At 39.3% G+C, this 17396-nt stretch overlaps 2 protein-coding genes across 5 annotated transcripts; one reads left to right on the top strand and one right to left on the bottom strand.

Annotated features, from left to right (window-relative positions):
• Nucleotides 1–5825: 5825 nt before the first annotated feature.
• Nucleotides 5826–7555, bottom strand: LOC116246226 (ATP synthase gamma chain, chloroplastic). The gene has a single exon (XM_031617985.2). It carries the CDS (start codon nucleotides 7279–7281, stop codon nucleotides 6178–6180), a length of 1104 nt encoding a protein of 367 aa, XP_031473845.1. The 5' UTR covers nucleotides 7282–7555; the 3' UTR covers nucleotides 5826–6177.
• A 2042-nt stretch (nucleotides 7556–9597) lies between these two features.
• On the top strand, nucleotides 9598–15930 carry LOC116246286 (uncharacterized). 4 transcript variants are annotated; one of them, XM_031618086.2, is made up of 9 exons: nucleotides 9598–9929; nucleotides 10652–10708; nucleotides 10955–11007; nucleotides 11292–11343; nucleotides 11592–11654; nucleotides 12471–12536; nucleotides 13363–13417; nucleotides 14278–14334; nucleotides 15337–15930. In XM_031618086.2, exons 1-9 carry the CDS (start codon nucleotides 9818–9820, stop codon nucleotides 15398–15400), a joined length of 579 nt encoding a protein of 192 aa, XP_031473946.1. In that variant the 5' UTR covers nucleotides 9598–9817; the 3' UTR covers nucleotides 15401–15930. The 4 variants fall into 4 exon arrangements, with proteins under 4 accessions (XP_031473946.1, XP_031473945.1, XP_031473944.1 ...); XM_031618085.2 differs by having other exon boundaries at nucleotides 13360–13417; XM_031618084.2 differs by having other exon boundaries at nucleotides 12471–12542.
• Nucleotides 15931–17396: the final 1466 nt, after the last annotated feature.

Raw genomic sequence — 17396 nt, 5'->3', positions numbered from 1 at the left:
TTCATCCTCTTCGTCCCTTTTTCTTCTGAATCCGTCTTCTATACGTCGCATTTGGTGGTCAGTGGAGCAGGCGAAATCGTCGATTGCAGCCTGCCCTGCAGGGTGACCTCCATTCGAGGTAAGTAGCAATCTCTCTTGTCGCTTATAATTTCTTGAAATGAATGATCCAATACGTAGTCGAATAAGGCATTTTATTATTTTAATAAAAATAATAAAATACTCTCACCGCACCGCCGCACCTAAATTTTTTGAGATGTACCGCACCAGCACCCGCACCCCGCACTCAGGTGACATAGCTTTCAGCTTAGGGATGAATGTGGGTGACGTGTGACGTAGAAGTAATGAATAAGGGTGGGTATTGGTTCTGATATCTGAAACCTGGCCTAACTCGGGTTTGGATGCAGGCCTTTGAATTGCATGTCGAGCTGGCTCAAATCGGTTTGACTTGGCCCGTTAACTTATTTATAATATTATATATATTTTTAATTATAATTAAATATATTTAATTGTTATATTATTTTTTATGTATTTTATTATAATTGGATCAAGCTGGGCTTGGGCTTGAGTTGCGAATAGTTGAGCGAAGCCCAGGCTGTGGGGCATAAGCTGCATTTTTTTAGAGACCGACTTCTATCAGATTAGGTCGGCTTGATACTAACGGTGACGTGATGTAAAAGGTGGGTTTGCTTGTAAATTTAATTTTTATTCATTTTGGTTTAAGAAGGGACAATAATGTGTGTCTATATCTATCAGATTTTTTTATATATGTATATATTATATAATAATGATACATTACTGCAATACATTAAAGCATGAACTTAGGCACTATTTTCTGGATCAGACTGCATGGACGTAATGGGTATAGTTATTTAAAAACAACTATTTAAAAAAAAAAGAAATTTGATATAGGAACATCAAGAAAATGGATGGGACTCAGATTTAAGGCATTGTGTCTGATCAGATTTTCTTTTAAATAAGAATCTGATTAGATTTGGTCTTTGAGAGTCGGCTCTTAACATATAATAATGTGGTTTGAATCCAGTTATATATTTAAAAGGAAAATTCAGATTCGAATTTGGATTGCAAACTTGAAAATCAAATTCAGTTATGATATACACTTTTCCTCGTGTATTCGAATATGAAAGTCTAGTGTGAATATTTGCAAGTGAAAAATCCAATTCACCAACAAGTGGGGAATCCAACACACCAACAAAAAAGTTCACAAAAATTATGAAAAATGGTAAGCTGTATTAAATATGATTCATAAGTTCAATTTCTTAATTGGAAAGAATCATACAAGTCAAAGGTGTATGGGAAAAAAATTACCAAGTTGTCAAGTATCTCCCTCTCCCCAAAAGCGGCATGCTTGGGTATCCGTCAATGGAAAAGGCAAATAAATAAACCTGAGGCGCGAGCAGCCAAGAAAAGACTGTTCCCTCCATTTCGTGGCTCGGTTTCCCGCCATTGCTGATGTCCTTAAAGCCTTCCAGATCTCTCCCGCCCTCTACCTCTCTCTCTCTCAATTCCACCATCTGCATCTTCCCCTCTCTCCCTCCCAACAAACACTACCATCATGAATGGCAGGCTGAGATCTTCGTCCTCTCAATGCAAGTTAGAGGAGAGGCTCCATAGATACCTGAAGCCTGGCGCCCTCGCTCAGATCAGGGATTCCAGAATTAGCGCCCGTTTCCGCCGCCACCCTCTCTCCAACAGACCAGATTCGAACCTCATTCCGTCTTCGCCTAGCGTCTCCGTTCCGATCCAACAGCACGCCGTCAACGACTTCCCCTGCTTCCCTTCCCCTCGACTTTTCGGGCCCCGATGTCTGCGGAGAAAGAAGATCGTTGGAATGCAAACCGGCCTCGTTTGTCCGGCAAGCTCGACGCCGGCGGGTACCGTGATTGCCGATGACTTGGTCTTGGAATTGTTGGGCAGCAACCGTTGATTTTTTTTTTTCTTTTCTGCGGGTTTCTTGTTCGAATTTTATCAATATCAATATGGGAAATTTTGACCCAAGAAAATATGTGCAATATCAATAATCTCAATAATTTATGTAACCATAAATTATGCAATGAAGTGAAGCTTCCGCTCTCGTGATCTTGCTTGGGTTTAGATTGCTCACTTGCATTTGCTTTCGGTGCGTTCTCCTTTGCACAGATCCGATTTTCAATATCGTTACATGCAACATGGGCTTCGTTTTGATCAGTGATACAATGGAAAATCGATTTGATTACTTGAATACACCTTAGGTACGGGGTTGATTATTAAATAACTTCGGTTTTGTCTATATCTTGTTGCTTTAATTTGTTGGGCATGCTTTGCTTGATCATTATGTTCTTTAGAGATGTGGCTGATGAAGTATCAGCATCATCCTTGAGTGCATTTTTTTCATATGAAAAGATGTTCACTTTTCTTTTGTTTTCACTTTAGTAATCAGGCATGGCATACTACATTTGGAATGCCTAGAAGATGGAGCCATATGTGTTGCTCATTGGGTGCTTTAATCTTTGTTTAATAGCTACCATTTGCTGATCTAGTACGTCTAATTTGCAATTTCAGAGATGTCTCACTTGGTGTTCCCCGGGTTGTTGTTTTCAAGATGGAAGCACTGCCCATATTCGACGTCCCCTCCTAATAAATGTCTCTGTGCTTTATTGTCCACTATATTGCTGCTTTTAGTCTGTACTGGTTTCTGGTGTCTCAAAATCACACCTTTGTTTGAACGTTTTCAAAGTTCCGATCGTGCAATTAACTTCTTTCCATTACCCATTTCCATTTCGCAATAATGTTTTTCCCCGTTGTTTTCTTTTCTTAATTAATCGATTTTATCTCTATTAACTTGCAGAGTTTATCGTTTGGGCACCTGGACTGGTGAAACAAAGATCTGATGTCATCTGTAAAGAGATAGAAAATCACACTATGTCTGCATTTGAAAAGGAAAACGAGGGTCCTGTGGCTCTGGTACTTAAATGACCAATGCATATTGCCATTTTTCCTACATTTTCTAAGTGGGTTGCCAACTTTCATGGATTGCAATTTTGAAGGGGAAGTGTAACTTTTATCAGGGGATTAAGTTCTTGCACGGTTTGTGCTTGAATTGCTTAAAAATGCCTTCTCAAGAATCCTGTTTATCAGTAATCTACATGATAAGGCAAAAGAGGGGAACAAATTCATCAACATTCTTTAGAGAAAGGAACACACAGAAAAAAATCTTTACCTAGTGTTATAAAATAAAATTTTGAGGAAGACGCTTGGGAGGAGGTATTCTTGATTCTTTGTTCTACTTGTAGCTCTTCGGCTATAATTTTACCTCTGCTCCTGACCATGTTTCCTTCGAGCCATCATAGAGGTCGCTGACTCTAATTTTGTTTTTACCAAAACTGCAAGGGAAATGTCAAACTAATCTTGCAGTAGTTGATGAATAAGATACTGCCGTTATTTACATCCGTGTTTGGGTTAATTTTATTTGAAATATCATGTCAAATGAAAAAATCGCGGTGACTTGACATTTAACAACGAAAAGACTAACGACTGCAGCCTCTATTAAAAACATCACCTGCTTAACCCCCAAAAATAGAGAGGACTTGGTAGCTTACGAGTAACTACGTCGTTAAAACCGAATATATCACACAGTCAAGGCCTTGACTGATACTTTTGGGCACACTCTACAATCAAATACAGTCAAGGTTTGTATATGTGTTTCTAAACTATGATGGTCTGTACATATAGGTGCAACGGAGTGGATTTCATGTGAGTAAAAAATAGCGCTCTGAATTGCAAAATATTATGATTTAGACCTAAATCCAGAAAGGGGGGATTGGATCCAGTAGAAACTGACCAGAGACTCAATTGATCTCACGAGAAGTGGAAAGACTGTACTTAATGTGAAATATGTTTTCCAAAATGAATTTTAATCTAAATCTGAACCGAATTCAAATTTAAAGATCATATTTATCCAATATAAATATGAAGTATACCTGATGTACTTATCAAATTCGAATCTTGTTCTAATCATACCACTGTGGACACAATGAATCAATTGTGGCTCGTATTTAAGCACCTTTTATGTTATCACTTAAGATAATAATTAAGGCATGCCATCTTCAAATGGGACGACCATATGGGGAACCAACCTCATATTAATAATGTAAATATGATTTATGAACCTTAAGAGAGCAACGTTAGATTTCATGTAAGGAAACTTATAAACCTTTAAACAATAGCAGAACAATTCTTAAGCTCAGGGACAGATACTACAAGTTAGATTACGTATGAAGAAACTTACAAACCTTTAATCTATAGCAGATTCTTAAGCTCTTGCTTTCGACAGTCCAGAACGATATGCAATATTATGAACAAAAAATTAGCATTTTAAAATTAGCAGTAGCGCGTTCAGAATGCCTCAATCCAGTTGCAGAACACTCGTTTTTTTGTTTCAGTTAGATCTTATCTCCATAACAAAAAAATGCAAAATGTGCATTTTTCTTAATTCACTAAATAGGCGAACCTGTATGTAAGCATCTCAACAAGAAACTACGTGATCGAGATACCAATTCCAAGAAGCTTAGACTGTCAGCCAATTTATAAGAGTTTGAAATGAAATTTCTATCCAAAAGTATGATCCCTAAAAGAACAATGATGATTTGCTAATATCGAACTAGACGTGCCATGCCAAGATGAACTAACGCCTGTCATTTAAAATAGAAAGACGCAATCATAATAAACTGTACAGTATTTTGAAATAAGACAAACTTTTTCCGATAAACGAACTGGGGATCACGAAATCATTTTCTGATGCAACGGAGGAAAAGGCCCACCTCGTGGCTGTTGGGTAATACTGTGAAGCACCAGCGTGTTTGATTGCCACTGAATGATGCCATCACAAAGAGTCGATGAAACAACAAAAGCCTTTTCATTTTTATGTCAGAACAATGCAAGGAACTAATTTATGTTCGTGCAACATCATCTTAAACAATTATGAACTAAGCATTCCACGTTATAATAACAGCAGGAGTTCGTGAATCCAATAGAGCACCAGCTACCAAAATAGTTAACGATCGGTGGTTCGGTCAAAAAGATATTTTTCCACAATTTCTATAATCATACTTTGCCTTCTTAGCTTAGCCGAGCTAGAAAACTAGATAATATATTGCGTGAGACAGCATACTCTATCTTGTTTTCTCTATAGACCTCTTAGTTTAGTTCCTCAATACATAGGACTACAATGTCAGAAGCAACTGAAACTACATAAAAGCTGTGTACCGCCTTTATTGTGGCACTCGATCTAATAAGTTTATCACTATAAAAAGGAGAAAAGAAACTGCCTGTACGCATGCAGAAAGATTACAAAAATTAAACGATTGTTCAACAATCAAAAACATTCGAGGACCTGAATATATGAACGAGAGAGAACAGATGGGGAAAGTACAGCAGAAAAAACAGCATTTCTTCATAGAAGAATATCCTCATGAGCTTAAAATCAACAAGCATATCATTTCAACAAAACTAAGCCATCAGTACAAGAAACAAATTTAAAACCAATAATCGAGTTCAACCTTTGGCTCCAACTCGACTTGAGCCAATTTTGCAGTCCTACCTCGTCTCATGGCAGAACTAAAACATGCCCATTTTACAGAGAAGAGGCAAACTCGCGAATGGCTTCCGATCATAATCCAACCACCATTACAGCAGCAGCAAACTGACAAATGAAGTCATGAGAAAAGTGACACAACAAATATGAAGTTGACCCGTCAAAAATGAGCTCTAATGGATTCACCACACGTATCATTCCACACCATTAATAACATCAGGTCACAGAAACTAAATTACCCAATGAAGTGATGCTCTCTTCACATTTAGTTCAACAAAAGAAATATAGATACACAGATTACAAATAAACTTCATGATATCTAAAACCTAAAAAGACCAGAGATCTCATGAAGCTTTCTGCATCTTGGTTTCAGGTTGAAACAACAGTTGCATTAAGATACAAGTTCTTTTATCTGCACCATCAAAGGAGAAACAAAAAGACAATAAAGGGAAAAGCCCCATACATTATCACCATAATCAATCAGAAGCAAGACGCCCATAAGAAGGGGAAAAATAAAAGAGAAGGGGAGGGAGAAGAAGAATGGAAGGGAGAGGGGAAGGAGGATAGAAGAAAAAGCAGCAAGAAACTTATGTGAGAGCTTCCGCGCCGGCCACGATCTCGAGGATCTCGCCGGTGATCTTGGCCTGCCGCTCGCGGTTGTAGGAGATGGAGAGCGAGCGCTTCAGCTCGACGGCGTTATCCGTGGCGTTGCTCATGGCGGCCATTCGGGCGGCGAGTTCGCTGGCCAGCGACTCCTGCAGCGCCCTGAGGATTTGGCTGTTAAGGTAGAGAGGGAGCAGCGCGTCGAGAATCTGCACGGGGTCCTGCTCGAACTGGAGGATCGGCGAGAACTCCGCCGTCGGCAGCCGGACGACGTCACGTTCGACTCGGAGCTTACCCTCCTTTGTGGTCAGGCGGAAGAGCTCGTCCTCGGCGGCATCGACGCAGTTGCCATTGATGTCGCAGACCTCTCCTTTAGGGGAGAGCGGCAAGAGAGTGTGGATCACGGGCTCCGATTTCACGAGGGAGACGAACTTGGTGTAGAGGAGCTCGACCTTGTCGACGTCCTCGCTGACAAACAGGGAGAAGACGTCGTCCGCGATTGCCTGAGCCTCCTTAGCCGTCGGAAGGTTCCCAACCTCGAGGAAGCGGTCGACAGGGATGTAGGGACGGCGGTTGAAGTAGGAGTTGCCCTTCTTGCCGACGGAGACGACGGTGAACTCGAGGCCGAGGGAGCGGAGCTCGGCGATGCGGGCCTCGGCCTTCTTGATGATGTTGTTGTTGAAGCCGCCGCACAGGCCACGGTCGCCGGTTATGACGACGAGGGCGATCTTCCGGACGGGGCGGATGGTCGTGAGCGGGACGTCGACGTCGTCGGTTTGGAGCTGCTGGTTGATGTTGTAGAGGACCTCGACGAGGGTCTCGGAGAAGGGGCGACCGTTCACCACGGCCTCCTGGGCTCGCCGGACCTTCGCGGCCGCCACCAGCTTCATGGCCTCCGTGATCTTCTGCGTGTTCTTGACGGAGTCGATTCGTTCACGGAGCTCGCGGAGGCCACAGACAATAGTTGAGCGCCGACGGTTCTGGTGGTGGTGGTGGGGAAAGGGGGAGGCGGAAGAGGAGGAGGAGGGAGAAAGTGGGTTCTGGGTGTTCGATTTGGAGAGCCACACTGGGAGGTTGGAGCAGGCCATGGTGGTGGCGTTGGTGGGCTTCCTCTTTTCTTGTGTCCTCCCTCTGTGCTCAGATGGAGGTTATGGAGGAGAGGGGCAATGTTGGTGGAGCTGGAGAAGGCATACAGAGAGTGTGGGCAACAATGATGATGATGATGAAGAAGGAGGGGAGGGAGGAGGAAGGGGAAATGAGAGGTGGGAATTTGGGGAGTCGGATTGGGTTTTGGCCTCTGGAGATAAGGAAGGGATCTGACTGGCCAAAGATGTTGTTCTTTTCCCTCCCCCCGTTAATTGACTTCGGTCTCCCCTGAAGGAGGGAGCTCTTTCTTTCTCCCTTCTTCTTGGTGACTTTCTTTCCTTCATCCTCACTGCCCACGGCCCCGCGAGTAACTCCTCTCAACCAAAAAGGGAATTTTTTTCACCTGAGGCAATCTTTAGCTCTTCGTCTGAAGGAAGTTTCTGGTTTTTCGTTTGATTGAAAAGTTTTCTGCAACCTGCTAAGCAAAAGCCTATCTTGAGTTCGCTTCTTGGTTTTCTTGAAAATGGAAATGTAGTGAAAGACAGTAATAATTAAGAAGCTGTTTGCATGACACCCTCGTCTAATCCAATTTTTTTGAAAACTTAGTTTTATTTAATAAGTTTTAAACTAATTTATTTGTTTAGGTGACACCCAAAATCTAATATGGTTTTTGGATTTTTCACTACTTTTTATAAAACTAAGTTTTGTCAAAATTGAGTTTTCTTTATACGAGCCAACCCATGGAACAACTGTTGCTCTCTAATGTTTCCCACCGCATCTTTCTTTGTTTGGTTGTGCAATTAACTTTGCATGACTATTGTTAGTCCCAAAAAGAAGAAGAAAAGAATAAACGGATATGCTTTCTTGAGTTCAGCCACGCCACAAACATATGGCCAAACTTTCTGGTGAGCATTTCATCCTTCGGTTCCGGTGAGAGCCGGATTTCTCTCTTTTGCTCATACCAAGCTTACATTCTGTTATCTTTCAACTTACATTTTTAATGTGTTAAAATGCACTTTCATAATATTTTTATGAAATAGTAAAATTCTTATTTTGGTGCATTTTCGTGTAGCTTTAAAGATGAAATTCACATTTTAAAAATTTGCAGGCATAATAAGTCTCACTTTTATTGATACTACCAAAAATGGGCTACCTTCACACAAGCTGGGCAAGAAAAGTGTAGCTTGTATTAATAATGTGGAAAACACTTCTTAACTCGAAGTGAAAATGTTGCGAAACATAAATGTTCTAAATATTTGATTTGATCTCAATCTCTGTTTAGTGGTTGTAGCAAAAGGGAGGAATTGTGTCAAAAAAAAAAAATCGTGTTCTATGTCAGAAATGAGTAGAATACCCCGGTTAATTAAATGAAAGATACCAAAATACCCTATAAAATTATAACAATGTCCCTCATAATACTAGGAAAACCAGATTTTGTGTTGCCCAAATGTAAAAACTTGGTCTGTTACCCCCAATAAGTTAACTTCTTATCAAACTTAAACTTTTTACCAGGTTTTGAGGGTAATCTAAGTGTGGAGTTAGTAATGTTTGCACTGCATATGAGATATTATTGAAGTGTTACGATCCCTCCGAATATTCATTCTTTAGTGTAATTCCACAAATTTTGTATAGTTACCAATGTGATTTTTACTGTTCAATACCAAAAAAGTTGCATTTGCATGAGCTGGTTCTTAAAAATTAACCAGGCCGAATTTTTAACCAGTAATGTTCAATATGGTGTGTTAAACCGACCAGCTTGGTTGAGGTTGCATGTCAAGCTAGTCCAACAACCAATTCTATAAAAAATTTTAGATTACTTAGTGGAAATAATTCGGATCTGGTTTCAGGTTCAAGTTCTAGATACAATCAGAATTGAAGGTTTTTTTTTTTGTCTAATTAGAGTTGGGCTTCGTTATTGAATCCAATCAAATGAATACAAGCGAGTAGGACATATATATTTACATGTTTCAACTTACACATACAGAAACGCCATTTTGGGTTTTATTCTTGTGACCTGTATCCAAACCAAGATTGGATCTGCCATAGGAGGTCTGACCAAACCATGTCTTTTTGGATCTAGAATCGCATGTTAACTAACCGATCAACCTTCTCCATTTTGTGGCCTCCACAAGACTTTATTCGGATCATCAACTAATTATGCTCACAACTAATTATGAAGCATCGGGACACAGGATCTGGAATGGTTCACAACTAATTATGGAGCATTAACTAAGCAATGATCTGGATTCTTGCCCTTGGTTTAGGAGATAATCCTTGACTGGAACCATATTATAACCTGAACCTATGTCCAAGGCCACTTCACTTGTACGGATCCAGATAATGGAAATCACTGCCGCTGCCTGAGTTCAGAACTGGATCAAGATCGAGACCGCGACGGAGCTTGGTCTCTCTCTCTCTCTCTGTGTGTCTATGTCTCTGTCTCTCTCTCTCGTACCTGGAAATGGTGGGCTTCTCAATGATCTTGTAGCGTTTGAATGTCAGCGACTGTGCTAAGAATTTCTTCTTAACGGTGTAAAGATGTCAAGGTTTCTGGCCAGGATTCGGGGGTTGTTCAAGTCCCGGACTCAGGTGGGGATCGACAAGGCGGGGAATCAATACTTCATCCGAAACGAGGAGGTCGATGGAATCAGTACACCCTCTCTCTCTCTCTCTCTCTCTCTCTCTTTTCTCGAAGGATGACATTGTCAAGTCGATACTGAGATGTTAGGGCTCTAAAATTTGAAATTAGGCGTATTCCATATCCCTGTTTCACAGTTTCTAGTTTCACTATGCGATCATAGCTTAATTCCTTTTGGTGGGTCACGATTTAAGTTTTCGAAATTTAGTATAATTGTTCTTGGTATTTCGTTTCTGTTACTTGTCTCGTTCGTTTAGACGTTCATTTGGTTTGGGGTCCCTGTCTTTGGAGAAGCTTCGATTGAATGGTTTATGGTTTTAGGGAGGCGTTTCAGCACAACTCTGCATTGCTTATATTCGAAATTGCAATGATCGACTTCAGAAATGTGGCGTCTTTCTTCTTGTGCTCTTATTTTATTTAAGTTTAGTAGGCTGGGATTGGCAGAATCCGACCAGATTATGCTAAGGAAAAGCATCCGCAGTAGAGGTCTTAACTCCAATCACCAAGGCAGGTTGAGCGAGCTCCCTTTAGAAACTGGCATCATTCGATTTCCCAGCTACTTGTTCCATCTTGGGGATCAATTTGGAAAGCCGTTGGTCTATCATGTAGCTTTTCGCCTCAATCCGTTAGGAAGCTAAACTTCTTATCCATGTGTTTCTTTATCAAATTCCCGAGTCTTCAATTTTAAGTTGTTATGGACAGAACGAATTTTTATTGTTTCTTGTGATGTTCAGTGAAAGAACGCCGATGGGTGATCTTTAGAGGAGAAGAAGATCCCACTTCACTGCCAGGTTGGTAATAAATCAGACATATTTGCAACATTAGGTTTCTGCAGTACAGATCATGCTTCAACTTATTCCTAATTAGATTTCCTTGAGTAACTGTGGAAGCAGTCTCGATTGAATGATTAGTGAATGCTTGGCACAGATGAAAATTAACTAGGTGCTTTCATTTTTGCTTGGAAGAATAAAAGGTGACAGTGCAGCGACGTTCTATTTTTTCAGTTAATAAGTGATATTCATTTCTTTTTATGACAGTTGAGTGGATTTGCTGGTTAAATGGGCAAAGGAAGAAACCTCCAACTCCTGAGGTAAAAAGTCAATGCCAACAAAATTTTCACTTCTACTGAAAGCCCTTTCCTGTACTAGGTTGGATAATGCATCATAACATCTGTCTCCCTCTTTAGCTGTATGTATTACATCGTTTTACAAAAAATGGATGACAAGCGCATCCAAATTTCTTGATAAGGTAAATGCAGGACTGAACAAGGTTTGTTACTATAAAAAATCTTTGCTAAGAGCATACCAGTATATATAGTTAATTTATTAAGTATATTCCCTTTTATATGAAGGTGATGCATCCTTTTCTTTTCAGGAAATGATGGAGCTAGAGGCAAGACGGGAGCGTGTGAAGCTAAATATTGCAAGTATGCATGTCTCCTTGGCTTAACTTGTAGCTACAGTGAGTCCAATGATGTTCATTGTTGTCCTTCCTCTTTTTGTTAGTGTTAGGATCTGATGATAGGATAATGGTGTTTATGTATCTGCCATATAATGTACTTTGCTCTATCTATCAAAGGATTTTTATTAACCTGAATTCTCATGCATTTGTTATTGTGGCTTTCTTTGGAATAAGTTTCTATCTTTTGACCAAATCATGTGTTTCATATTCAAGAGTTGCAGAAAGAAGAAGAAGAAGAAAAACTGAAAAGAGGGGTTCCACAGCCAAGCAAAACTGGTTAGTAACTAAATTTCCATTATTTTGTTCTCGTGCAACCATTACATTCTGGTAAAAGATTAAAAGTTTATTAAATATCTCAGATGTTCTGGTGAATTGTCACAGTTGAATTCTATTTATTGCTGTTCAGACTTTCACTTCTTGGACCTGGTTGATATCTGATTCCGATATTCCCCATCATTCATTGAGTTTGCTTCAGAAAAAATTTTGATTGGTATATATGAGCTTAAGAAGAATGTGAGTTTTCTTTCCCCAACAGGTAGCAAGAGTAAATCTCAAAAGAATAATGACAAATCCATCCTTTCTGCATCTATAACATGTGACATTTTTAAATGGCTCTTACACTTATCATCCAAGTATGGAGCATTCATAGGTCAATCTCAAAGTGTTGGTCCAAGTGCTTTCTTAATTCCCTATTCCTTTATCATTGCAGGTGACAATTATATCCATGTAGAAAATAAGAACATTGACTTCTTGTTACGTTCTATAAATGATATTTGTCTGGCTAACATCTGTGTGAAGTTGGCAAAATAGCTTCTTTGTAGCACTAAAATCATGCATTTGGTGATCGCATCAACCCTAAGTCAAATTCTTTGGCTCCCTTGTTTTTCTTTTCTGCATGATGGAAGTTTGAGCAGAAAAATCATTCAAATGAAATTTGGACTTCTTGCTTTTCTTGTTATCTGAAAGTCAATTGATTGTAGTTGTTAACAGCATTGGAACTTTCTTCTGAATCTCTGATGTGGCATTGGGAGTGGTGCATAGAGCTTCAAATTTATGTATTACTAAATAATTACCATACTATACTTGAATCAGGCAAAGTTGGTCCTCCAGATCTGGAAAGCTTCATCAAACAATTTCCTGGTGCTTCCTTAGATCCTGGTAGTGGTATAGCTCCTCTTACATTCTCCAACTGAAAATTATATGTTTTAGATCCTTTAATGCAAAATAAATTGATTGATGAAGATCTTCAAAATTCTTGTCGGATTTAGTTTGCAAACTTGTGAATTAATACAGTCTGGATGGACGTCTATTTACACTTTTGAATAAAAAAAAGTACTTGATTGGGAGCTGTTTTGTGGGGCAAGTTTTGTACAATTGATTGTGTTTCATGGATTCCCATGTCAATGTGTTCTCTTTGTTTTTTTTTTCATGCTTACATGTTGCTCTAATTCTTCCTTTTTATATTTATTTTTTTGCAAATACTCTAAAAAGAATCTTTTGTCAAAATTTGGCCTATCTGTTCAGGTGAGCCAGAGGGTTATCCCACTGCCCGAAGCAAGGCCCGTAGGCCCCCTCATTCCCCTTGCCTCCTAGGGTCCTGAGCTGCTTTGGTGTCACAAGACACAAGAGCATAGCGCCCACGGGAATCGAACTAGAGACCTGCCGTCCATAGGCCCCTAATTCGACCAGCTACGCTATGCCCCTTGAGGCAAAATTTGGCCTATCTGATTTTTGTATTTCTGCTAAATTGCCAACGCTTTTCCCTCATACGTCTAATAGATCTCAGTGTTATACATTATTGTAACCTCTGAGTCCTTTACTTGGATCATGGTACTTTGATGGTTCCACTTCCTTTTACTTGGAAATATTCTTGCTTGTTTTGGAGTATATAACTTTCTATGTACCTACTTTCCTATTCTTCTGTCATGCTACTGCTCATCAAACTTGTGACTCACCAAGTTGTATGCTGTCTAATTTTTACAAGGTGAAGTACCTGATTTAGAGTCAGATTCAAAAGAAAAGTGGACCAGGAAATTCAGGTTGGCATATTGTTCTTTCCAGTTAGAATAAATATTTAGCAAATGTTTTCCAAACTGCCCTAGCATGCGTAGCATATAGAAACTTAAAGTTGTTTGCACTAACCTTTTATGTTATTGTTTACATCCACATTGGAAGTTCATTTGTTAATATTCCATTGTAGCTGATCCACTTATATTTCAAGCTCTTTAAATGAGCTTTCTGATTTTGAAAGTAAATTATGAATTTCTTGTTCATATGACTATATGAGGAATCCATGCATGTTAAACTGGAGATGGTGAATAGTTATTCTAACTGTACAAGTATGGTTTGAAGGCAAAGTTCTTTTTGGTTTAAAGGCTGTTGTCACTGTATCTGGGTGTTCTGTTTATAATTTCAAGAGTATTGATGAAAGCTACTTTTGAAATCTTGAAATGACTTTCATGTTTCATGATTTTCTGCTCAATCATGAGTTTGATGAGGCATAACATTGGGAATCATCTCACTGTAGAAGGGTGTATATGACAATATGTGATGGAAATGAGTGACGCACGGATGCTTGTGCTTCTGCTTCATGCATCTTATAGTTTCCTGTGGCTCACTAGGTGTCAAGCATCATTGTCTACACTTAGCCACCTTAGACTTCATACCTTGAAATGCCTACTTCGTATATCCTTTTCTTTTTCGTGATTTTTTAGTTTCTTTACCTGTTTTGAAATCACTGAATCTTGTACTTGGGTTTTGCTTGTCAAATGGAAAGCATCACTGTAGACTAAGTTTTGGCAAAAAGTGTCAAGAAAATCTTGGCAGATTTATGGTTTAAACTTTAAAATATTAAGAAAGAATTTTGCTGGAGTTGTGAATGGTGATTGCATCTTTTCAGGGACTCTGATTCAACAAATACTAAAACTCCTGCGCCAAAAGCTCCGAGGGTGCCAATGTGAGTAGATGCCTAGCTTTTATCCATGAGTTGCTAAGTTGTTCTTATTTATTTCTTGTTATAATATCATGAGTTCATTTGCTGTTTAAATAGGTGAGCATTGGGCACATTAAACAGCAGTTTAACCTGAATGCCTTGAGCTGTATAGCTGTATGTATTGAACATGTAGGAAACATTGAACTCAGAAGCACCACTTTGTGTGCACAAAATATGTGTGTGTGCTGTGCTGCATATGGGTGTTTGATGAGTACATTAACTTTATGATTTACTTGTGTTCGGGTAAATAACTGTTTTCAACTAACCCTGGTAACTATGGCTGGTAAACAAGCTGCATGTGCCAAGATTGGCTTCCTTTGACTTGGAGTGAGCGGTAGCTGACATTTGCACTGGCTTGTCACAAGAATCAATTCATTGAGATAAAATTTTATTTTTGGCCGGGGAGAATGTTGAACCCTAGAACTTGTCTTAGAATTTTTTTTTTGTTTTTTCGGAAGAATAAAAAAGAAAAGTCAAATCTACCTCTTGTGTGTAAGTCATGCAGGAGAATGGATCTTATCCTGTTGTGTGTGGGCCTGTGGGAGTTTTACCTGTGGCCTACACTTCCTAACTTGTACACGTACAACTCCCCATTATTGAGCCAATTGTTGGGGAGGAAAACCTACATATTGCTATAGTTTTTACCAATTGTCCCCTTTTGAAGGTGGTTCTATTAAATCTGTCTTCCTATGCCACTTCTGCTAAACTTGGAAGGGATTTTACTTGTGGGAATGATATAATGTTATTTTATGTTCCATATGACTGAATTCATGGCTTCTTTTGTGTTGTGACTTGCTTGAGGTTAGATTCATTTGAATTTAATACTACATTTCCTGTGAGAATTCTTTTCTACTATCAAAGGGTCCCCCTTGGAGAACATCCACTTGTTTATTAGCACAGAGCTCCACTTTTTTTTTTTGGTTCCTCAAGCTTGACTACCTTAGTGCATGATTTTGCTTGTCGCAGGTCTACAGAACCAACTGGTAGTGGCGAGTCCTTTAAGCCAGGAACGTGGCAACCACCATCATGAAGAGCCTTTCCAGAGCGTTTGGCTAATCAACCTTCAGCTAACTGTAAGACCATTATACCATAGGACTCCGTGCGATTTGACATCCTAGTCTCAGGCGTCTACCAAGGCTCTTGAAATCTTGAGGGTCTTCTTTCTGAGGCATGTCTTGGTTGCTGCAAGAGATCACCGGCTCGAGATGTAGTTGACTTGAACGTTGGAGTCCTATAGATGACCATGATGGCCTGACACAATTTTGCAAGCTTCATGTAGTGACGTCTTGAATTTTACCTGTAGACATGATAAAGAGAGAATGATAGGCAGTTTCTTGTCTCATTTACACACTCTACAACCAGATTTGTCAAGCTGATGCGTTTGGCCAGAAATGAGATAATGGGCTACTGTCAGTAGTCCTTAATGTTAAATTACAAGAGGACCCAGCACAAGGTTATCAGTGCTTGATCGATTAATGAATGCTGTAGCAGGGTGAGTTTTTTTTCTCGAGCAAGAAGCGACTTGAATAATGACCAAGCATTTGTGTTTCCAGTTGTAAATGTGGTATGTGAATGTCTCAATTATTGTCTTAATTCTCGACCTCACTGTTCATCTTGGAAGCAACTTTCTTTTCCATGCAAAAATTTTTGCTATAAACTCAAGATGCTGTCCGTCATTCATAATTTCTACTATTCTTGATCTCAAGTACGTTTTACCTTATTTCCTTCACAAAATTAAATGTTGGTAACTTGGTAATGACTGGGTAATTGGGAGTCTTCCTCTACTTCATGATGGGGAATTGAGAGTGTGTTGGATTATGCTCTATTCCTCAATACTTGTGTGAATGAACTAGCTTGAAATTGGAATGCGTTTCTTGTGCCCATCATGAACTCGACTTCTTGGCTCTTGAATAGGCTCCATTGTAGATAAACAAGTCTGCAGTTAATTTCAAATAGTTGTTCAACTCCTTAGTCGTTAGCAAAAACACGCTCACATTTGCATTATCTTAATGCTTATATAATTTTTTTAATTGGGCAATTTAGAGAAACCCAAAAAGATCATGTACGCAGCCAGAAGATTATAAAGCTGAGGGAAAGGGTGCCTGCAATAATGGAAGACTGGTTATTTGGTCAAGAATAAATGGGAATTATGATTCTAATTATTTAGACATTTAATCAGCCTTTGGTTTGGAAGTATATGTTAAGAGACGGGGGCCATGGGGTTGACTATGATGTTTTAAACAGTTAGGAAAAAAAAAGAAAGCATGATTCATTGTTTAATGGTGGACGAGGGTCTTCTTTGTATTGAGTATAAAATCCATCATAAGGTACGAGCGTGGTCCCTTGTTTATAAATTACCATCGCAAATGGGATTCTGTTTTAATACTTCTCGAATCTCGATACATGCTGATCCTACTTCCTCTTAAGTGGCGAAGAAAGAGAAAACTCCCATGACAGGAAAACCTAAATTGGATTTGTGATATGCAGGTTCACATCTGGGCTCTGATCCATTTCACTAAACTCGACACGACGTTTGAATAGTCATAATACAAATCCATATCCGATCTGTTTTCCAGGCCGAATTCTATCATTAGGTGGAAAGACGCAATGGAAACTCCAAGAAGCTCCGAGTGATGCTCCAATGGCGATTGCTGTATCAAAAGTTGGAATGGCTTTCAAATTATGTTCTTCGATTTTGCTGTACTATTTGTTTAAAATAGCTGACGTTTCATGCTTCTTTTTCTTTCTTTCTTTTTTCTGTTCATGTGGCGTTAAGTCTGGTTGGTGGTTGACCTCTACACCATTTACACCCAAAGGCTTAAACAATTTATAGTTTAGTATGTTATTACATGTCAACTAGTAATATCTTAAAGAACGAGTGATCCAATGGATTCGCACTCTGCTTTATTTATCTTAGATGATGAATGTGGCGGCTCTCCAAGGCATCTTGGGGCTGCAAACCTATAAGAGACTACCTGTTAGCGACTATAATAATATTTAAAAAGGAAAAGGTGGGGAAATGAATA

This window comes from Nymphaea colorata, chromosome 1 (assembly GCF_008831285.2).
Source record: "Nymphaea colorata isolate Beijing-Zhang1983 chromosome 1, ASM883128v2, whole genome shotgun sequence".
In the NCBI taxonomy this organism is placed as follows: Eukaryota; Viridiplantae; Streptophyta; class Magnoliopsida; order Nymphaeales; family Nymphaeaceae; genus Nymphaea; species Nymphaea colorata.
The sequence above is the reverse complement of the archived record's forward strand: the minus strand, read 5'-3'. Positions and strand labels throughout refer to the sequence as shown.